Raw genomic sequence first — 24611 nt, 5'->3', positions numbered from 1 at the left:
AAATGATATTATATATATGAATATAAATTAAGCACACACACATAGTTAATTCCAGGCGACTAGAGTAAAAAGATAAATAATAAAGTCTACGGTATTGAAGAGGATGGATAGTAGTCGAGAGCAAAGATGGTCTCTTAAGGGTATGACTGCTCTTGTCACCGGTGGCACCAGAGGCATTGGGTTAGTCCTCTTTATTACTTGCCCCGCTTTTTCTTTCGTAAACTACGGGTTGAACATTCTCTTGATGATCGATAGTAATTAAATTCATGTTTTAATTAGATGTTTTTATAATTCTTTTTGTTGTAGTTATTCAATAGTGGAGGAATTAGCAGGATTCGGTGCATCTATACATACGTGTTCTAGAAATGCAAAAGAGATCAATGAAAGGCTGGAAGAATGGAAAGGCAAAGGGTATCATGTTACTGGTTCGGTTTGTGATTTGTCTTCTAAAGAACAAAGGGAGGAACTCATGAACACTGTCTCTTCCATTTTTGATGCCAAACTCAACATCCTTGTAAGTCGTGTTGAAGGTTAAAACTAAATTATGAATATATTTATGAATCAATAGAAATTATTAATCTAATTAACTCGTGTTTTTTCAATATCGATTTTGTGTTTATATTAGATAAACAATGCTGGAGTTACCCGAATTAGAGATGCAACCGAGCACACAACCGAGGATTACACATTTATAATGGGGACCAACTTTCAATCTCCTTTTCATTTGACTCAACTGGCACACCCACTCCTCAAGTCATCCGGTGATGCTAGTGTTGTTTTCATCTCTTCCGTTTCTGGTGTTACGGCTCTTCCTTCCATGTCCGTTTATGCAGCCTCTAAAGGTCATATATTAAACTATTCAGTTAACAGCTTTTTATAAGAATAAAAGACGAATCAAATGTCGTTGGTTAAATCGATGATTCATTCCAGGTGCTATCAATCAGTTGACCAAGAACTTGGCTTGTGAGTGGGCAAAAGACCATATTCGGACCAATACTGTCGCTCCATGGGGTGTCAGAACCACCATTTTGAACTCCGTAAGAACCTTAATTAAAAGGTCTTCGCATCACACTTAGACGATCATTTTTCAAAGATTTTTAGATTTGCAATACTGCAATTTTCTTGCTTTTGGAACTATTGAAACTTATGCCGTGCATGGATGTCTTTGGCTGTACGTGAATCATATCAAACAGATGCATCCTTTCGAACTGGCTCTAGCCGATTCATTCTAAAACAAACATAATTTCATGTGTGTATATTGACTCATTACTTACAGTCTAGAACCCGTTTAATGTATGATATAATGAAACAGGAGAAGGTTGATGAAAAAAATATTGAAGCATTAGGGGCACTGATGGCTCGCACTCCACTTCGGTCATCTATGGCAGAACCTGATGAAATATCTCCGTTGGTCGCATTCCTTTGCCTCCCGGCAGCATCATATATTACTGGACAAGTTATTGTTGTGGATGCTGGTTACACAGCTGGTGGGTTCAAATAGTAAGTTGATTATACTATCGACAAGCTAGAAAACCACCCCATATATAACATTACAAGGTTCAAGGAGAAACTACTTTATATTGAATTTGATATCCATAAAACCCATCGGTATACTGTTGTAATAAGAATGATACTTGTAGCACCCAAAATCACAAATGACATTTGAGTGGAAGCTCAAACCAAAAAACAAATAAGACACGGTATTAAAATAATGAGAAATCAAATATCTTTTTATCTTTTGTTCTTATCAATCTTTCTATTCATTAGATCCAAATGAATATCATAATCAAACGAGAAGATTAAGAGAGGGACTTAATGTATTCTACATGTTATTATTTTATATTTATATGAGTGAGACGATTTGTAAGAATATGTTTATCTTCTCTACTAAAACTGATGGTATGAGTGGGTGAAACGTTTCTTTCTTAAGCTATGATTCGATTAGGAAAGCATATAACCGACAGATATAATTTCATCTATATAGGCTTACAACTGATAATCCTTAAAACACTACAAAAGAAGAATTTTTTCTTTGATAGCATGCATATTGATGCAATTCATGAAGAATGGTAATCTTTTGTTGTTAGTTAGTATTTGACAAACAATATTTTTGTTAACCGTTAAATGTTAGTTAGCATTTGACATGTGTATAATATTTTTGATAACTTTTTTGACATGTCGTTATTGGATTAAATTAAACATTTTGGTATATATTTGTCTATGTGTTTTTGTATTACGCGTAAAAACACGTCGTAAATGTGCATCATAAATGCGTGTCATAAATGCATATCGTAAATACGTGTTATAAATGTGTATTGTAAATGTGTTTTAACATCACAAAAGTCAAGAATATTTTTTTATTTTTAAATCAAGTAAAATTATTGTTTTCAAATACCATCCAAATCAAAACCATTCGATTACTAGAACAATGTTCTCAAATAGAAATCATATATCAGAGTGTCCCCTAATCAGTATCATCAAAACCAAGAGGATGTGCACGATCATGCCGTCACCTTGCCACGATCATCTTATGTACCTGAAACAATAAATTAAAACTGTAATCACAAAGTTTAGTGAGTTCCCCCAAAATACCATCACACGAAAAGATAACGACATGCATACTGGGTCCACAACCAACATACTAGATTACCCTTGAGCCCACAACATGAGTCTGACTTGCCTTCTGGCCCACACCTCATGCTTGGCTTGCTCCCGAGCCCACAACATAAGTTTGGCTCGCCTTACTGTCCCACAACTTATGTCTGGCTTGCTCCCGATCCCACAACATAATTCTGGCTTGATTTACTGGCCCACGACTTATGTCTGGTTTGTTCTCAGGTTTTTGGCTTTCGTACAGAGCATGATTGCCTTAATACAACCATAATATGTCGACATATTCATTACAGATAACATATATCCAGCAAATAGATAATCATATAGACAATCAATAGACAAATAAGCAAATCTACAGATCATTACAACATAGAAAGATCCTACAAGCCAAGACACAAATCTAACATATCACTACAACATAGCAACATCCTTTATATTAGGATACATAACCTAGTGGGCCAATATTGGTGCCTTTGACCCACAAGTATAGTGAGGAAAACCCACCTAAATCAGAGAATTCTGAAACAATTGCGATACGATCCCTTTTACTACTTGCGCCCGCGAATCCAGTAATCACCAAAACCAGGTAAAATCTCAATCAATAGCCCTAAACCCTTAAGTTTGACCTAAAATCAAACTTAGTCAAAAGTCAATGGTCAACGGTTAACAAAAGTCAATAGTCAACCTCCCTCACGACGTGACAATCTATGGCTTAAGTCGTGAGCCACTACATGATAAAATAGTCAAGTCCTATAACCCTCACGATGTGACATGCATCCCTCACGTCGTGAGATCCGTCTGAGTGACATTTTGATCAAAAAACTTCTTAAAGTAACCAACTTTATGGAGTCCCAACACTCTAAATTTTAAACCATGGCTAAACATGCACAAAACCTTAGATCTAGCAACAAGGAAACATAAAGTTTGGATCTTGGTTATTCATAATGGTCTAGAAGTGTAGCTAGAGGTTGCAAATGGAACTTTCAAGCTGATACTATGCTTTAATGGTGATTTCTTCTTCTCCAAGCCACCAAAACATCACCAAAAGTTCAAGAATCACAATGAGAGGCTAAGGTTAGGATTTTACTGAGCTTAGGGATGAAGGAGGCTGTTTTGGAACCTTAAAATGAAGTTTATGGGGTTTAAATATGAAGGAAACCCTAAAAGATCATCGTCTTGGGTTGCTGTACATCTCACATCGTTAGCCCTTATTGCTCACGTCGTGAGCTCAACATAATTCAACATCTTCATTTAATCACCCCTCACGTCATGATCCCCCACTATGGTTACGCCGTGAGTCCTGGTTTTACCCAAAAACGATGCCTTTGACTCCTTGAAACCAATAATCGATCCAATCTGGAAACCAAGTGTTACAATTCTCCCCTACTTAAATCTGACCTCGTCCTCGAAGTCACTCCTTGCCACTCTCCAGACATACCCGACAATTTGGACTATGTATCCATGACCGTGATCTGAACTGAGAATTTGACTCCTTCATGCGACTACCTTCCCATACAAAAATTGAAACCTAGTCTAAAAAGAACTACATATCCTGGCTAATAATGAATCTTTGACCCACTATCTTTAACCCTTGAAGAGCAACCATTGCTACTCTGTTCGAAATTCGGAAATCCAAAGCATTGACTTGTTATCCACTACCATTAAACCCTCCTCCCAAGATGAGTCTCTACTAGAAATCCGTTGTAGAGAAACATCAACGGCATATTCCAAAACTCCCTTAACCACCTCAAAGTTAAGGCTTTATATAAAGAAAATTCGAGGAACCACTCGGAAGCCTGCAAATGCCAACCAAAAACTCCATAACTTGAAAATTCCCAACAACAACAACAACCAAAAACTCCATAACGTGATCTTTCTGTCCCTAGAGTCCAGATCTATGTCACACCCCCAAACCAAGGATGGCGGAAACGTCCGGGGGTGGAGGACTTCATGTATAGCATCATAACCACAATTTTAATAGTAATTTAAGCAAACACAACCAACATATATATAATTGAAAAAGTTACATCACTTGTATGAATTACATGTTTCAAAATCAATTACAATATGTTGTCAAAATGTGAAAAGTTTGACGCCTTAACGTCCCATCCTCAAAAGCACTTGATAACTTGATTAGTGTTTTCTTGTGAATACAAGTTGTTTGAAAAGTGTCAACACAAAGGTTGGTGAGTTCATAAGCTTTTATTAATAAACTTAGTAGAAGTATTTCACATGTAAATGTCGCATTTGTTTCAGAAAAATCCGATATTTCCCTTGAAATCCGAGAAATGTAGCCTTATAACCAAAGACTAGAGTGTATGAGAAATCATCGTTTCTTAGTAAAAATGTTGTGAGTTTAAAATGTTGTGGAAAGTAAATTTCTTTTATCAACCTAAAACCTACTTCGGTTTTATGAAACCCCGTAAACTTCACGAATTGTTATCCCCCTAAGTGAGTCGCTATAATCATACTGTGACTATGTGAACCTGCCACAACGTTTCTCAGGCGTCGCGAAAATGAAATGACATTTGTCACCCGTAGACCTGCAGGTCCCACTGTAGCTAGCAGCAAGGTGTGGGGTGTCAAACCCAATATAGATCTATATACAAGTATCACGTTCTCCCTCAAGGAGATTCTGATTATAACTACCAGGAATTATATCCCGCACTCGGACGTACGGGGAGAGAGAGAGAGAGAGTCTCACAACATAGGTTAACAAGTTTACTTGAAATGTGTGTGAATATAAATCTTTCTTGTATGAATGTACCCTTTTTGTACGAGTGCGTTGAGTGATGTATCACAAACTATACCTATTATAGTTTATCTAAAGTGTATGTAATATGTATGAACTCTTTTATGGAAATGTATTAGTGTTATGAATTTATCAAACTATACTTTTTATAGTTAAATAATCCGTGTTCTAAAATGAATGAATAATATTTAATATGAATGTCTTAGTTTCAGTTCATAATGATAAACTAACATGGAAACACATTCAAATATTAGAACTTATGATTATACACTTTGCTCAACATAATACAAAGTGTTATGATGTTTACATGCTGCTGGCTAAATTTAGCCATTCTGCCCTGTTTTTGGCAAAATCATAGAAAAATCATACGAAGTCAAAAACTAGATCCGTAAATTCTGAGAGTTCACAAAATGTGTCTAGTTTACTCATAATTTTTATCACAATTTTTAATGACCTCCAACTTGGGTGAAAAAGTCCAAAATCACAGACTGGTCCGGATTGTTGTTTGAAATGATAGGCAGTTTTGTAAAAATCACCATAAATTGTAGAAAGATCGTATGGAGATGTGCAAGTAGCCATTTTAAAGCTAAAAACTTGAACTATTTGCACCTTGTACAGTTTTGAAAACAAAAATGTTTAAGATGCCCAAAACAGTCCGTGAATGGAGTTGAACTTTTCTGATGTAAGCTGTTAGCAAAATTTAGTTATGTTCTTAGTGTTTTAACTTGTATTCCCCCCCCCCCCCCCCCTAAAAACTTGAGAAAACATGAAAATGTAGGGGTATGAACTCACCTTGAGTGATTTCAGTAGATGATGGTTGAAGAATGGAAGTGTTTAATTCAAGAACACTTGGAGATGATTTGGGAGAGATTTCACATTCTTGAAGAGATTTCCCATACAAAGAGATATTTGAGAGAGGTTTCACATACTTGGAGAGATTTAGGAGAGATTTGACATTCTTGGAGAGATTTCTCATACAGAGAGATATTCGAGAGAGATTTCACATACTTGGAGAGATTTAGGAGAGATTTGACATTCTTGGAGAGATTTCTCATACAGAGAGATATTTGAGAGAGATTTCACATACTTGGAGAGATTTAGGAGGGATTTGACATTCTTGGAGAGATTTCTCATACAGAGAGATATTTGAGAGAGATTTCACATACTTGGAGAGATTTAGGAGAGATTTGACATTCTTGGAGAGGTTTCTCATACAGAGAGATATTCGAGAGAGATTTCACATACTTGGAGAGATTTAGGAGAGATTTGACATTCTTGGAGAGATTTCTCATACAGAGAGATATTTGAGAGAGATTTCACATACTTGGAGAGATTTAGGAGAGATTTGACATTCTTGGAGAGATTTCTCATACAGAGAGATATTTGAGAGAGATTTCACATACTTGGAGAGATTTAGGAGAGATTTGACATTCTTGGAGAGGTTTCTCATACAGATAGATATTTGAGAGAGATTTCAAGTGTGGCATTTGTGAGTGTTTGGTTCCGTAATGCGAGTCTCTTGAGCCCGTTAAGTCATGATTAAGGATCCCACACACTCCTAATGAGTATGCAACATGGTTTTCATCAGTTTAATTCATTGATTAGTACTAAGGCTTAGGAAATTTTTAACACAAAACTTTTCTCCTGTGATGTTTTCCCATTAATATAGCAAGTTATACAGTACGAACATAACACAAACCCTAATACACAAGGTTTAATAGAGTTGACCGGCTTGACTTGATGACTTGACTTGACTCAAGTTTGACGATTGTCACATCATCCCCCCGTTAGAGGGAATTTCGTCCCGAAATTTAAATTCGGCTGGGACTTCAAGGGTTTGGAAAAGATGTGGATACTTTTGCTTCATTTGATCTTCACGTTCCCAGGTAAACTCAGGCCCTCGTTTCGCGTTCCAACGAACCTTCACTATGGAAATGCGACTTTGTTTTGTTCTCTTGATCTCTCGATCCATGATCTCGACGGGTTCCTCTACAAAGTGGAGATTTTCATTAACTTCGATTTCTTCGAGTGGTATTACGAGTGTCTCGTCAGACAGACATTTCTTTAAGTTGGACACGTGGAAGGTAGGGTGTACATTACTAAGTTCTTGTGGTAGTCGGAGTTTGTATGCCATAGGACCAATCCTAGCAAGGATTTCGAACGGACCGATGTATCTTGGGTTTAGTTTCCCTCGTTTACCGAAACGTATCATCCCTTTCCAGGGGGAAACTTTTAGTAGTACCCGGTCTCCGACCTGGAATTCTAAAGGTTTGCGTCGCCTATCCGCGTAACTCTTTTGTCGATCACGAGACGCTTTTAGTCTTTCCCGAATTTGAATGATCTTTTCTGTGGTTTCCCTTATGATTTCCGGCCCAGTAAGGGTGCTATCAGGGATTTGCCCTCTGGCTAGCTGAGTATCTCCAACTTCGGCCCAACACAGTGGTGATCTACACTTGCGACCGTAGAGAGCTTCGAATGGAGCGACTCCAATGCTAGTGTGATAACTGTTATTATAAGAGAATTCGATAAGCGGTAGATGGGTATCCCATGCCTTACCGAAATCTATCACGCAGGCTCTCAGCATGTCTTCCAACGTCTGGATGGTTCTTTCGCTTTGTCCGTCCGTTTGCGGATGGTAGGCCGTACTCATGTCTAGCCTGGTTCCCAGAGACTTCTGTAGGGACTGCCAGAAACGTGAGGTCAATCTACTATCTCGATCAGAGATAATGGATGTTGGTACACCATGTAGTCGCACGATCTCTTTAATGTACGTCCTGGTTAACTTCTCCATCTTGTCTGTTTCCTTTATTGGCAGGAAGTGCGCAGACTTGGTCAATCTGTCCACAACCACCCATATGGTATCCATCCCACCTGATGTCTTAGGCAGTTTGGTTACGAAGTCCATGGTTATTCGCTCCCACTTCCACTCGGGTATATCCGGTTGTTGAAGTAGTCCTGATGGTTTCTGATATTCCACCTTGACCTTGGCGCAAGTGAGGCACTTGCTCACATAAGTAGTAATTTCAGCCTTCATGTTTGGCCACCAGTATAACCTTTTGAGGTCTAGGTACATCTTATCTGACCCCGGATGAATGGAGTATCGAGTCTTGTGGGCCTCGTTCATTACAACGTCTCGGTACCCACCGAACTTCGGTGTCCAAATTCGATTCATGAGATAACGAGCTCCATCCCCTTTGACTTCCAAGTTCTTATCCATCCCTCTTAGTGCTTCGCTTGCCACGTTTTCTGGTTTCAAGGCTTCTAATTGGGCGTCCTTGATCTGGGTGGCCAGTTGGGAGTGGATGGTCATGGTTAGGGATTTTACTCGGCGACCCGAGTATTCCTTCCTGCTTAAGGCATCGGCTACTACATTAGCCTTGCCCGGGTGGTAGCGAATTTCACATTCGTAATCATTTAGCAATTCCACCCATCTCCTTTGGCGCATGTTAAGTTCTTTCTGATTGAGAATGTGTTGAAGACTTTTGTGATCAGTGAAGATGGTGCACTTGGTGTCGTAGAGGTAGTGCCTCCAGATCTTCAGGGCGAACACCACAGCTCCCAATTCAAGGTCGTGGGTTGTGTAATTAACTTCATGTGTCTTCAGTTGCCTTGATGCATAAGCGATGACCTTTCCCCTTTGCATGAGCACACAGCCGAGGCCTTGATTTGAAGCATCGCAATACACCACAAAATCATCAGTTCCTTCTGGAAGAGACAAGACTGGTGCGCTGCATAGGGCTTGCTTTAGTGTCTGGAAGGCGGCTTCTTGTTTATCTTCCCATTCGAATACCACCCCTTTCTGAGTCAAGGTGGTGAGAGGCTTAGCGATTTTGGAGAAGTTTTGTATGAATCTTCGATAGTAGCCTGCGAGTCCCAAAAACTGTTGGATTTCTGTTGGCGTTGTAGGTGTTGACCAATCTTCGATTGCTTTGATCTTCGAGGGGTCCACATGTATTCCTTCCTTGCTTACTACGTGGCCAAGGAATCCTACTTCTCGGAGCCAAAATTCACACTTTGAGAATTTAGCGTAAAGCTTCTCGGTCCTTAAAACTTCCAGAACTAGTCGTAGGTGATGTCTGTGCTCTTCTTCGCTCCTCGAATAGACCAGGATATCGTCGATGAATACGATGACGAATTTATCCAAGTAGGGTCGACACACTCGATTCATCAAATCCATGAATACCGCAGGCGCATTTGTTAACCCGAATGGCATCACTACAAACTCATAGTGCCCATAACGAGTTCTGAATGCCGTCTTGGGGATATCCTCTTCCTGAACTCGTAGTTGATGATAGCCCGACCTCAGGTCGATTTTTGAAAAGTAGCTGGCTCCTTGGAGCTGGTCGAAGAGGTCGTCGATTCGGGGTAAGGGATAACGGTTCTTGATAGGGAATTTAATTTAGTTCTCGATAGTCTATGCACATGCGAAAAGACCCATCCTTCTTCTTTACAAATAAGACTGGTGCTCCCCAGGGCGAGAAGCTTGGCCTGATGAACCCTTTGCTCAATAGTTCATTCAATTGGCTGGATAGTTCTTGCATTTCTGCCGGTGCTAAGCGATATGGAGCCCTGGCGACGGGGGTAGCTCCTGGGATTAAGTCGATCCGAAATTCGACTTGTCGTGCGAGTGGTACACCAGGCAGATCGTCTGGGAAAACATCAGGGAAGTTGCATACTTCTGGAATTTCTTTGATGTCCTTCACCTCCTGTTTCTTATCTACGATGTGGGCTAAGAAAACATGGTATTGCTTTCGGAGGTACTTTTGGGTTTTAACACAAGAGATGATTTGTAGGTTCGCACTAGGTTTATTGCCATAAATGGTGAGAACGTTGCCATTTGGCAGATTGAGGCGGACGGCCCTTTCGTAACATAGAATGTCGGCACGATGAAGGCTTAGCCAATCCATACCAATGATTATATCGAAGCTTTTTATGGTGACCGGCATAAGGTCGATTTTGAACAAATGGTTGTCTAGAGTGAGAGTACACCCTATGTAAATATCATTAGCGTGCTCAACCCTTCCATTTGCCATTTCTACGATGTAAGAATCTTCTAGTGGTTGAGAATTTTGCTTAAGTATATGTTTGAATTGGTGACTTATGAAACTTCTTTCTGCCCCACTATCGAAAAGTACGCATGCATAAGAGTTATTGAGGAGGAACGTACCAGTAACCACAGAGGTATCCTTGACTGCTTCTCCCTGCCCTAAAGTTAGGACTCTCCCTACACCCCCAGCATTAGGGGCTCGTGCCTTGGGGCAGTTCCTCCTGAAGTGTCCCGTTTCACCACATCCATAGCAGGCTTGGCTTGCCCCAGTGTTGGCGGTCGTAGCGACTTGTGTGGCGGGTTGGGTAGTCGCTCTACAGAATCATGCAGTGTGCCCCTTTTTGTTACAGTTATTGCAGTGTAACTCTCGACAAGCACCGTTATGGTGGTAGTTACACTTGTTGCACTTGGGAAGAGTTCCTGTATACGGTTTCGGTGGTGCTGGAGCGACGGCAGTAGTGGCGGCACGTACAGCAACAATCGGTTGCTTTTTGGCGGGGTCTTGAATTGGTTGCTTCCTTTTATTGCTCCAGAACTTCCTCTTGTTGTTCCCTCCTTTTGTTCGGTCGGTGGTGGTTATCACGGTACCACGGCTAGCCCTGTGATCTATGAGTTGTTGTGCCAATTCCTTGGCACTCTCAAAGGTAGTGGGTTTCGAGGCCAAGACACTATCTTGAATCTGGGATGATAGGCCCCAGAGATATCGTTCCACCTTCTTCTCTTCTGGAGTGACCATTGTTGGACAGAGGAGTGCTAGGTCGTTGAAGCGGGCAGTATAAGTTTCAAGATCAGTGCCTGTCATCATGAGGTTCCAAAGTTCTTCTTCAAGTTTTTGTATTTCGCCCCTCGGGCAGTATTCCTTTAACATTAGGGCTTTCAAATCCTCCCATCTGATTGCGTTAGCTACTGCAGGAGTAAGTGACTTAACTCGGCCATTCCACCAAGTAAGTGCTTTTCCAGTGAAAGTGAATGCCGCATACTTGACCTTGCTCGCTTCGGGACAAGCGCAGATTTCAAAAACTGCCTCGGTCCTTTCGAACCATTGCACCAGTGTGATGACGCCCCCGCTTCCATTGAAAGGATCGGGTTTGCCATTCGTGAAGTCTTTGTAAGTGCACTCCCTCGTATGCCCCGTGCTGTCCCCATGAATGGAATTGGTAGCTCCGGATCCAGAACCGCCGGAACCATGGGTTCCCATTTGCGACATTGCTGCCGCCACGGCTGCCGTCACTGCAGCCTGGAACATTGCAGGATCAAACTGCGGAGGTGGTGGTGGAGGCGGCACTGGGTTGTTGGAAGGCCTTGGTCTTTTCCTTGGTGGCATGGTTCTGTCATAAAAAAAATGACTATTCGGTAAGACTTCAATAGTGATAACGAGTCGAGTGATACTGGTTCCATCCCTCTTGTATTTTATCATAACTTTATTATTCGTAAACTGTTTGTGTGATCAGGTTATGATGTATAGTGCCAAACATTCAATAAATAAAACACATGCCAAATTTCATTGATAACTTTTAGTACATAACGTTTAGAGGGAAAAGTTTGACCTCATAAGGGTCTACATTACATCGTTACAAAAGGTAGTTTTTTTGGCATTACAAAAGCCCTTTGAATAGTGTAATCACATAGTCGCAGGGTCGACCTACATACAAGGAGTAGCACCAACGCGTACTCATAAAATCCTACTACCAAGACGGGAGAATAGCAACAAGTTCTAATCACTACGACCCTTCTTTGACGGAGGCTGCGATGATGTCGATGCGCCCTGTAGTTCCGCCAATTTGCGTTCTGCTGCAACCATTCTCTCTTCGAGTGCCATGTATCTTTCCCGATACTCTCTTGTTTCTGCTTGAGCCGCGAGAAGGTCTCGAATGAGTTGGTCTCGGTGGTGGGAGTCTCGTTCCAGGTTTCTGGTGCGATCCGTAGTAGACTGTACAATGGCACTTAACTCCCGGACCTGATCTGTCGTTGTCCTACCACGATCATCCATTCTTGCCATTCGTTGTATCGTGACGGGGAGAGCCCTGTCAGCCGGTCCACCATGAGTGAGATCATAGTAACCTCGTTGGTAGCCATATGGTGACCGTTGGCGTTGTTGTCGGCTCCATCTTTCGATCGTTGTTACCCAAGGGGGTTCAGGTCCATTGTAACCAAAACGGTGCGCAGGTACCCTCGCGATGTAGGGAGGGTTGAATACTTCTGGTGGTTCCTCCGCTTCGTTCCCAACCATGACTACCTCATCACCTTCCTCTTCTTCCTCTTCTTCCTCTTCTCCCTCTTCTTCTTGGTCGTCTTCCTCTTCTTCCTCTTGTTCGTCTTCCTCCTCGGGCTCCTCCTCGGGATCCTCTTCGGGATCCTCCTCGGGTTCCTCTTCGGGATTCTCCTCGGGCTCGTCTTCGATCCATCCCGCGTTTCCCTGATTGGGAAAGTAGGGGTCCCCAGGTATGTGAAATCCTGCCATGTCGTCTGCACGAGAAACGGGGTTAAGAAGTACGTATCGGAAAATAATAATTTGGCGCTATAGAAACGTACAAATACTCCTATAATATATATATTTTTTAAATGTTTATATTTGGTTCTTAGCGTGTTCTTTATGGAGTGGTATTAGGTTTTCAGATTTGTCGCTCATTACGACTATTCCTTAGTGTGCGTAAGTTACTTCTTGGACGGATATAGTTGATCAGGCTATATCCTTCCCAGAACTGATTTCACATGCTAAGGCGTATTAATAATGTTCGACTCCTCCTCTTTCAATTTATGTTCTCCTAAGTTATGACACCATGCTAGTATAGAATGCATGCAAGTATACTTTAAAACAAGAAATTATTTGTTTTCTAAAAGTACAACTCTTTAAATCACTTTAAGAATCAGAGACTTTTAGTCCCAAATGTGTTTATAGTTTGTATATCTTATGTGGTTGACATACTTAATTCACTATAAACCGTGCTCTGATACCAATCTGTCACACCCCCAAACCAAGGATGGCGGAAACGTCCGGGGGTGGAGGACTTCATGTATAGCATCATAACCACAATTTTAATAGTAATTTAAGCAAACACAACCAACATATATATAATTGAAAAAGTTACATCACTTGTATGAATTACATGTTTCAAAATCAATTACAATATGTTGTCAAAATGTGAAAAGTTTGACGCCTTAACGTCCCATCCTCAAAAGCACTTGATAACTTGATTAGTGTTTTCCTGTGAATACAAGTTGTTTGAAAAGTGTCAACACAAAGGTTGGTGAGTTCATAAGCTTTTATTAATAAACTTAGTAGAAGTATTTCACATGTAAATGTCGCATTTGTTTCAGAAAAATCCGATATTTCCCTTGAAATCCGAGAAATGTAGCCTTATAACCAAAGACTAGAGTGTATGAGAAATCATCGTTTCTTAGTAAAAATGTTGTGAGTTTAAAATGTTGTGGAAAGTAAATTTCTTTTATCAACCTAAAACCTACTTCGGTTTTATGAAACCCCGTAAACTTCACGAATTGTTATCCCCCTAAGTGAGTCGCTATAATCATACTGTGACTATGTGAACCTGCCACAACGTTTCTCAGGCGTCGCGAAAATGAAATGACATTTGTCACCCGTAGACCTGCAGGTCCCACTGTAGCTAGCAGCAAGGTGTGGGGTGTCAAACCCAATATAGATCTATATACAAGTATCACGTTCTCCCTCAAGGAGATTCTGATTATAACTACCAGGAATTATATCCCGCACTCGGACGTACGGGGAGAGAGAGAGAGAGAGTCTCACAACATAGGTTAACAAGTTTACTTGAAATGTGTGTGAATATAAATCTTTCTTGTATGAATGTACCCTTTTTGTACGAGTGCGTTGAGTGATGTATCACAAACTATACCTATTATAGTTTATCTAAAGTGTATGTAATATGTATGAACTCTTTTATGGAAATGTATTAGTGTTATGAATTTATCAAACTATACTTTTTATAGTTAAATAATCCGTGTTCTAAAATGAATGAATAATATTTAATATGAATGTCTTAGTTTCAGTTCATAATGATAAACTAACATGGAAACACATTCAAATATTAGAACTTATGATTATACACTTTGCTCAACATAATACAAAGTGTTATGATGTTTACATGCTGCTGGCTAAATTTAGCCATTCTGCCCTGTTTTTGGAAAAATCATAGAAAAATCATACGAAGTCAAAAACTAGATCCGTAAATTCTGAGAGTTCACAAAATGTGTCTAGTTTACTCATAATTTTTATCACAATTTTTAATGACCTCCAACTTGGGTGAAAAAGTCCAAAATCACAGACTGGTCCGGATTGTTGTTTGAAATGATAGGCAGTTTTGTAAAAATCACCATAAATTGTAGAAAGATCGTATGGAGATGTGCAAGTAGCCATTTTAAAGCTAAAAACTTGAACTATTTGCACCTTGTACAGTTTTGAAAACAAAAATGTTTAAGATGCCCAAAACAGTCCGTGAATGGAGTTGAACTTTTCTGATGTAAGCTGTTAGCAAAATTTAGTTATGTTCTTAGTGTTTTAACTTGTATTCCCCCCCCCCCCCCCTAAAAACTTGAGAAAACATGAAAATGTAGGGGTATGAACTCACCTTGAGTGATTTCAGTAGATGATGGTTGAAGAATGGAAGTGTTTAATTCAAGAACACTTGGAGATGATTTGGGAGAGATTTCACATTCTTGAAGAGATTTCCCATACAAAGAGATATTTGAGAGAGGTTTCACATACTTGGAGAGATTTAGGAGAGATTTGACATTCTTGGAGAGATTTCTCATACAGAGAGATATTCGAGAGAGATTTCACATACTTGGAGAGATTTAGGAGAGATTTGACATTCTTGGAGAGATTTCTCATACAGAGAGATATTTGAGAGAGATTTCACATACTTGGAGAGATTTGACATTCTTGGAGAGATTTCTCATACAGAGAGATATTTGAGAGAGATTTCACATACTTGGAGAGATTTAGGAGAGATTTGACATTCTTGGAGAGGTTTCTCATACAGAGAGATATTCGAGAGAGATTTCACATACTTGGAGAGATTTAGGAGAGATTTGACATTCTTGGAGAGATTTCTCATACAGAGAGATATTTGAGAGAGATTTCACATACTTGGAGAGATTTAGGAGAGATTTGACATTCTTGGAGAGATTTCTCATACAGAGAGATATTTGAGAGAGATTTCACATACTTGGAGAGATTTAGGAGAGATTTGACATTCTTGGAGAGGTTTCTCATACAGATAGATATTTCGGTTGTTTTTAGATGAAAACTTTTATCATTTGTGGGTTAGGGTTTGAGCTTAATCTCTTTAGGAAGGGTATTAATGGGTAAAGTTGGAAACTTTAGCCTTTTAGAGGCATTTCCAGTTAGGATATTGAGTATAGAGTTTAGATCTAAAGAATAAGGAAATAATGCATTAAGAAGGGACTAACATACTATAGAACTGGATGAGTTCATGGAGGGACTCGACGATTTAATTTGAAATTTCCCGATTTTGTTGAAAAGGAAGAACTTGACGAGTTGGAGGAAAACTCGACGAGTTGGACTGTGATTTCACGATTCCGTGATTCTTCAGAACTCGATGAGTTGAAGGGTAAACTCAACAAGTTGAGTCAAACCCAGAGTGTTGACTTTGAATTTGACTTTGACTTGGACCAAATTTGACACTTAAGGGGTTATGACTATGAAAGGGTTACTTAAGGAAATCTTTTATGTGTAGGGAATTGAGTTGGGTTGATATTCGGAGCCAGAGAATGTTTAACTACTTCCAGTTTTTGAGGTGAGTTACCTTCCCAGTATGAGTGAGTCAAAGGCACTAATGCCGTCTTACTAGTAGTTGTTTACAGTAGAGTTGATTATCTTTGTGATAATTGTCTGGTATGACACTATCGGTTGAGGTTTATGTGCCAGTATGCTAGGATATTATGTGGTAGTGGTAGGGGTGAAATAGACCCTATAACCGGTTGAAAGAGACCGAAGGGGTAAGCCAACACCCATATATGCTAGGCAGTAACTGGTTGAAAGAGACCGAAGAGGTAGGTCAACACCCAAATATGCTAGGAAGTGTGTGATTTATATGCTTATATGCTAGGATATTATGTGGTAGTGGTAGGGGTGAAATAGATCCCGTAACCGGTTGAAAGTGACTAAAGGGGTAGGCCAACACCCATATATGCTAGGCAGTTACTGGTTGAAAGAGACCGAAATGGTATGCCAACACCTGGTTATGATAGACAGTACCGGTTGAAAGGGACCGAAGGGCTAGGGCAACACCCAGATATGCTAGCCAATGACCGGTTAAAAGAGACTGAATGGGTAGGCCAACACTCGGATATGCTAGGTAGTATGTTGATTGTATGGTATGTGGTATGATGGGGGAATTCACTAAGCTTCGTGCTTATGATTTTTAGTATTGGTTTCAGGTACTTCTATTTCGAAAGGAAAGGATCCGACATGATCACAACGCATCACACTATGATTTTCTGCACATGAGATCTTTGGGAGTTGACTCTGATGATGTTTTCTTATAACATGTTTTGGTTATTGACATAATGGTTCTGCTTATGATATGAGATGACACTATTGATGTTTTTAGATTACTGGTTTTTATAATTACATAATTAAAAATGAAATTTTTTATCATGAATTTTGGGATATTACATCCGACCATAATGTACACCAGCCACCTTTTTCTCAGCTCCAACAACCACCACCTGTTATCATCGACATCTCCCCCTTTCACCTCTAGCAAGCACCACCAGGTAGATCTACAAACGGAAAAGATAGAGTTTTTTTTTATTTTATTTTTTTATTTTATTTTTTTTTAATTTTTTTTATGGAATGTAGTTCTACAAACCCCAGATGATGTGGCAACGATAGTCAAACAGAGAAGGTCTCTGACTTTCAAATCAAAGAAGATATCTGAGAAGATAATCTGAATAATGGCGGTGTAAATCTTAAAAGATTGAGCCGTTTTCGAAGTGCAGATCCAAATCCATAGTGGTGAGAGGGACCTTGCGATGAAGGTGGGGATACAAAAATGTGCAGGTGGAGATGGCCAACAGTGTGTAGGTGAAGATGACAACAAATATGCGACGAGGACGATGTCGAGTGGTATGAAGGTGAGTGAAGCGATGTTCTTTTATTTTTTTTCTCTGTCGGGGTAGCTTCGACGACGACTGTCGTGGAGATGTGGGTGGTGGCTCCGGCCCCCCGTATCTCTCAAGCTCCAACGACCCAAGTGAAGAAGAGGAACTAATGAATGATTGGAGTCTATGGGTAGGGCTAGGTTAAGGATAAGTGTTTGGGGTAGTAGGTCTTTTTACTATTATATTTTATTTATTTTATTATTTTTATTTTTTTACTTTTTTAAAATTATTAATAACAAATAAATAAATAAAATATATCAAAAAATAAAAAGGGTAAGTTAGTCGTTTTATGTTTGTCAGGGAAGGTCCGTATGAGAAAAAAGATTATAAGAAGAGTCTGGGTTAATTTTTGAAATTAAAGACTAAACGTATAATTTGACATTTAAACGAGTGATCAATCGTGTAATTTACTCTGTAACTTTCCAACTAGTGTGATAAATGCCTCCAAAATAGATCAATAATAATATTATAAAGTCATTATTCTAATTATCATCTTAATTTTTGAAATATAAGAATGTATTATTTAATATATAATTTTATTAATAATTAGAGTACATAATTAGTAACTTGTGGTTTAAGTGATACATATGGACAACTTTTAGCATTCAAAGCCAAAAGAAAATTCACGGTTTTTGTTTCTGAAAAAATTATAAAATATGCGTCATTATTTTTTATGATTTTAAATATCTGCTTTTTTTCTAAGAAAATCATAACTGTTATAGTTGAGTATTTTAATTAAAATATATTAAAATTTCTGAATTTGTACATATACTAATATTCTCGTAAGAATATTATATATAATTATATTATTTTAAATAATTTTCTGATTAAATTATTATTAAGATTTATAAAACTGTACGGCAAACCAATATTCATTGTTATGAATAATACTCTAATACCAAAGTTCTTCTAATCTAGACTAATGTTAACCGGTGTTGCTCTCTCTTATTGAGGTTGGGGTTTTTGTTTTAAGTTCCCTTGTGGAGATATATAGGTGGATTTACGGAGTAGTTTTGCTGTTTTGAAAAAAATAATAGTAATAAAAAGCTAGATTATATATAACTAAGACCATGATTTTTGTTTTTTGAATGCTAAAAACGACCAAATCAATCTCGAATATTTCTTTTTGTTAATTTTTTAAAAAAATCTGAATTATTGATCATACGTGTGGCTGGTAATCGTTCTCTCCATTTTTTGATCAACCAGATATAAAATTTAAAATTTTGCGGCATCAGACTTTTTGTATGTTATTTATGAAATTTACATTAAGATGAGAGATGCTTGGACTCCTTGGCGTATCAATCAAGCTTATAAGAACCAGACAAAAACGCTATAGTTAATTAACATTTTGTCGAACTTTGAGAGTTATGTTATCAATATTATTTAAGATTAATAATATTATAAGTTTTTATTACTTAAAATATAATAGACGAGCGGACTGCGGAGTAGACCTAACCGACTAAGCTAGTTCTTCACTTCCCAACTTCATATCATGACCAAATAATTGTCATTATTATTTAATTAATTGAATTCTATACGGCTTGATTTTGACCTCAATTGGGGATTGGTTATGAATATGTACCACACAACATGGTTAAGTTGAAAGAAAACTAATTCGTCGGAAATTCCGAGGATGGCTAGTACCCGAGAGCAGAAATGGTCTCTTAAGGGCATGACTGCTCTTGTCACAGGTGGCACCAGAGGCATAGGGTTAGTCATCTTTCTTGCCATCGATATGTTTCTAATATGAACTTATTTACTTTTCAAACAACTGTTGTTGAGAGCTTCTATAATCATGTTATATATGGTAATTGTATTTGTGTTTTAATTCATTTTTGTTTGCTGTAGTTATTCAATTGTGGAGGAATTAGCAGGATTCGGTGCATCTATACATACGTGTTCAAGAAATCAAAAAGAGATCAATGAAAGGCTGGAAGAATGGAAAGGCAAAGGGTATCATGTTACCGGTTCGGTTTGTGATTTGTCTTCTAAAGAACAAAGGGAGGAACTCATGAACACCGTTTCTTCCATTTTTGATGCCAAACTCAACATCCTTGTAAGTCAGCTTGTAACTAAATCAAACTTTTAAAAAAGAAACGAATAGAAAACACATGTTTTTTTTTTAATTAACATGTATTATGTGTGTGTGTGTGTATTAGATAAACAATGCTGCAGTATCTCGACTTAGAGATGCAACAGAATATACAACCGAGGATTGTTCATATATAATGGGGACAAACTTCGAATCTCCTTTCCATTTGACTCAACTCGCACACCCACTGCTCAAGTCATCAGGGAATGCAAGCATCGTGTTCATCTCTTCTGTTGCTGGTGTCACGGGTCTTCCTTCCATATCTGTATATGCAGCTTCTAAAGGTCTTTTATCAAACTCCGAATAGGTTTTTCAAAATAAAAGATGAGCTAAAGATCATATCGTTTATGCCATGATTCATGCGCAGGTGCAATCAATCAATTGACCAAGAACCTGGCTTGCGAGTGGGCTAAAGACAATATTCGCACCAATACTGTTGCACCATGGGGTGTCAGAACCACCATTATGAACTTCGTAAGATCCTTAAAAATTTCCCAACACTCTTACAAGACCATTTCTGAATATATTTACATTTGAATTTTTTCCATGGGCGTTTTGGCTTTACCTGAAACATAACAAAGGGATGCATGCTTTGAACTTGCTGTGGTTCATTATGGAAGTTAGAGAATTTAATGTTAGGAATGCACTTTTGATCTGATCGTTTAATGTAACATATTATGGAACAGGAGAAGGTGGATGATAAAATTATTGAAGCATATGCCCCATTAATGGCTCGAACTCCAGGCCGTCCAATAGCAGAACCTGATGAAATATCACCTTTGGTGGCATTCCTTTGCCTCCCAGCAGCATCATATATTACTGGACAAGTTATTGTTGTCGATGCCGGATACACAGCCGGAGGTTTTAAATTCTAGAACCATGAGGCTGATGTTACATTAATTTCTCAAAACTAATGTATTTGTTTATGAATTTCTTAAAGTCTATCATTATCAAGAAAGTATTATGCAACATTAATATCACCATCTTCTTGTCCTTTTCCTTGTATTTTCTTTCCCTAACCTCACGATCTTGGGCGGATAAAATACCATTTTTATAATAACATTGTATTATTGCTGGTTAAGATATTACTAGAAAGAAAGAGACCGACAGATTAATTAGGTCGCTAATGTCCATCATCATCCGATTACCTATTCCATATTCCATGTAGGAAGTAGGATACATTATTCTGATTTTCTAACATTGCAGGCATACATAATATATTCTTAATGCATTTCACATTTAATTATGGTAATACTTTTCATAATTAATAGTTTTTATATACATATTAAAAAATCTATAGGTTATTATCACTACTTATTTTCGTGCATTCGTATTTTACCAACAACCTTTTTTTTAAAAGGAAGAATTAAGGTTTTTATGAAATGGTTCAGAAAAACCTACACAAATAGTAATTTCAGTTTTCTTCAAAAATAATCATAGACTATCTAACAAAAAAATGATCAAAAAAGGTAACTTGTCCGTAAAATTTAAGACCAAAATGTAAATATAGTAAATCAGCTATATAATTTTGCCAAACACCCTTTTAGACCTAGCATTCTTTTGCGATCCCTTTAAATCATGCATTCAAATATTACAAATATGTTTAGGCCTATATAGTAACAAAAAACCTTGTTTTTTCCTCCTTTGCGAGACAAAGCTAAAACAAGAAAAACATTACTTTATTTAACAAAGTGATAAATACTACCTTTCCTCAAACAATCCTCTGATTAGGATTTATTGCTACTATCAGACTAATCATGCTTAGATTAAGATAGTTTATGCTTTGAACTTTAAATAAATGTAAAAATCTCTTATAGTAATGATTGGCAACTTAAACCATTTAACTCATGATTCCACAAGTTAGAATCGAAGAAATAGTAGATATGTCAAGTCAATCTATTCTCATGAGCAAAAGAGCACTTTTATGGTCATGTGCTCGTTCTAATTTTATAAACATCTATAAAAGCAAAGGAGATATTTGCATACTCTAGAACGGAACCGGTCCTTATGTCTACATAAGTGAAACTGGAAAATGGTTTTCCAGAATTGATCAGCTGAAGATTTAATGGGGTCAAAGATATGGATTTTGAGGAACACCATACGCCACGACGTGGTAAACGGATGACCACGATGTGGCATGACATGTATTAGGTGGATCTATAAATGGACACCACAATGTGGCAAGAGGGATGCCATGATGTAGTGGTTGTTGCAGCTCAAACCCATGACTTTTAGGGTTTTTCCCATATTTAAGCACCTTAATTCTTGGATTAGATCTCCTCCACCATCCTCCATTTCCTCATTTCGAAACCTAGCCATCATTCCATGATTATAAGCTTAGTGGCTTCATTTTGAAGTCGTTTTCTTGAATTGGCGATGCAACACCCGGTTTTGAAAGTGTTCGATTGTGTCTTTGGAGGCAAAGGGTATAAGTGTAATATGATGATTCGGTCTTTTATGGGTCTTAGGTTTTATTCGAAAGGTTTTAAGGCTTGGGGTGTAGCTAGGAGCATAGGCCTTCTTGCTACATTTTCGTGGATATAAAGCTCGTCGGAAATGGACTTAGAACGCAGAAGTTATAGTACTTTGAAGTTGTAGGCAGAATTGGTCCCTGAATTGAAAAGCTTGCATTTCAGCCCATGCATGCAAGGTGGCAGCCAGGTGAGTACGCCCAATGTAAGCTGGGGTACGCCCAACGTAGTGTTGGATAATGAAACGCGGGTGCTGAAGACGTACGCCCAACATACATGGATTATACCTTGTGTACGTCCAGGATCTCCAAAGCCCTAATTTTTAGCGTTGGCTCACTATTTAAAGCACCTTAAGTCCAAGGGGGTGCGCCTCCCTTTCATTCTAAGAGCCTTAAACCCTAATTTCGAGTGGTAGCTTCATCCAAGAGTGTTGTGAGCTTTGTGGGTGCATTTTGGGTGGGTTTTGGTGCATTTCAAGAAGATGGGAATCAAGGAGGAACTTATGGATCTGGCTTTTGGGACTTATTCTCAGCTTGATGAAGGTATAAAGCTTTGAACTTGATCATTCATCTCTTAGATCTACCAGTGTGAGTTTTAGTTCATTTTGGTCCCAAGGATGAAACTTTATGGTTGAAACCCGATTCTTAGGCTAAGAGTTGCCACTCTCTGTGTTAAATGAGTCCATAAGGTAGAAAGTTTCCATCTTGAAGGTCTTAATGGGTTCATGTGTAACACTTTAACAATCCAAGCCAATTTAAACTTTTCAAAAACAACCCAATTTCATTAAGTTATTACAAAAAGGTTTCAATACATTTATTATCAAGCTATTCCCAGAACCATATCATAAAACAAGAACATGAGGAACGGTACGATCACGCCTTCGCCTTGCCACGGTCTCCTGAAGTACCTGAAAACATTAAACCACAACTGTAAGCCCGAAAGCTTAGTGAGATACCCCTAAAATACCAATTACATATACCATACACATAACATATCATAATAGAATAGAACAACAATGCACTACGGGTCCACTGTGTAACTGGTCCGTCGTACCGGGCCTTCAGTCCACCTTGTCCACCCTCCGAGTCTAGCCAAATCCATTGAGTCTGCAGCGTGGTTGGTTCGCCCACATCGGGCCTTCAACCCACCTGGTCTACTCTCTGAGTCTACAGTATGACTGGTCCGCCCTCCGGGCCTTCAGTCGGCCTGGTCCACTCTCTGAGCCTCGGCACATTTGGTCTGCCCTCGAGTGGCCTATAGCCTATCCGGACCACTCGCTGGGCCTTCGGGATATCCGGTCCGCCCTGGGTATGTTGGCCTACAGCACAAAGTAGAACCCGCCTCAACCTAACCCCAGTCAACCAACCATGTGCACATAAACATGTAACCATATAACAATTAATCATCAATCAACCGATCTAGCAGATCACATACATAACATACTCTAAACAGGATACTGACCTAACCGGTTACTAATATAGCCTCATCCTACGTACTAGGATACCGACATTAACCAGGTCTTTAACATATACCATCCTAACTACCAGGATGCAAACATAGCAAAGCAATAACATAACAATACCCGGATTACAATCCGATAAAGGGCCGGCCTTGGTGCCTTAGACCCTGTCGATATAGTGAGGATAACTCACCTCGCAACTGCTGGCTGGAAACATAAGATCACGCTGCTCCAACCTCCGACATGAACTCCACCAATGATAATACCAAAAGACTGAACTCAATAAATACCAATAATTACCAAATTACCCCTGGAAGTCAACTGGTCAACTCTTGGTCAAAGTCAAAGTCCTCAGTTAAAGTCAACCTGCCTTACTGACTCTACTCGCCGAGTCAGCCCGCTGACTCATCGAGTCCCTATGTTCTGAAAACTCCCACATCGCGACCCAACTCGCCGAGTCCCACGAACTCTGAGTCACTTCCTGCTCAACTCACCGAGTCATCCATCGACACACTTATTCACAGCTCAACCAAAAAGGTTAGGACTTCGCGACCAGACTCGCCGAGTCCAAGAACAGACTCGCCGAGTCCAAGGCAATCTTCAACAGACTCGCCGAGTTGTTCTTCCAACTTGTCGAGTCCGTGCCTATCTTTATCCAACTCTCCGAGTACAACCATGTGACTCGCCGAGTACCTCTAGTTCTTAATCCATACAGTGGCCTTCCAAGCCATGCCGGGGATCCAATCCATAGATCTATCCTTCTACAAGCTATTCTTCACGTAAAGTTGCAAACTTTACGTGAATCCAAAGAGATCTAAGCATAATACACTCTTGAGCTAAGGCTAGGGACAAAAGAACTTCACCTACATCTCTTGATCATAGACTTTATGGCTCCTAGGGTCTTTACAAGCCTAGATCCGAGGTAGCAACCTCAAATCTTACACCAAACTCGAGATGGACCTCATTTATGCTCCAAAAACCCCACTATTGATAAATCTAGATGCACAAAAAGC

General features: G+C 39.1%; 2 protein-coding genes across 2 annotated transcripts; both read left to right on the top strand.

Annotated features, from left to right (window-relative positions):
- Positions 1–72: 72 nt before the first annotated feature.
- LOC145000622 (tropinone reductase homolog) lies at positions 73–1662 on the top strand. Its single transcript, XM_078959881.1, has 5 exons — positions 73–180; positions 307–514; positions 626–842; positions 931–1037; positions 1313–1662. Exons 1-5 carry the CDS (start codon positions 104–106, stop codon positions 1499–1501), a joined length of 798 nt encoding a protein of 265 aa, XP_078816007.1. The 5' UTR covers positions 73–103; the 3' UTR covers positions 1502–1662.
- A 17373-nt stretch (positions 1663–19035) lies between these two features.
- LOC145000944 (tropinone reductase homolog) lies at positions 19036–20648 on the top strand. Its single transcript, XM_078960247.1, has 5 exons — positions 19036–19286; positions 19425–19632; positions 19736–19952; positions 20036–20142; positions 20355–20648. The coding sequence occupies exons 1-5, from the start codon at positions 19210–19212 to the stop codon at positions 20541–20543; spliced, it is 798 nt and encodes a 265-aa protein (XP_078816373.1). The 5' UTR covers positions 19036–19209; the 3' UTR covers positions 20544–20648.
- Positions 20649–24611: the final 3963 nt, after the last annotated feature.

Source organism: Lactuca saligna, chromosome 6, assembly GCF_052625555.1.
Source record: "Lactuca saligna cultivar CGN05327 chromosome 6, ASM5262555v1, whole genome shotgun sequence".
NCBI classification, from domain to species: Eukaryota; Viridiplantae; Streptophyta; class Magnoliopsida; order Asterales; family Asteraceae; genus Lactuca; species Lactuca saligna.
This window is presented reverse-complemented; position numbering and strand designations above follow the sequence as displayed.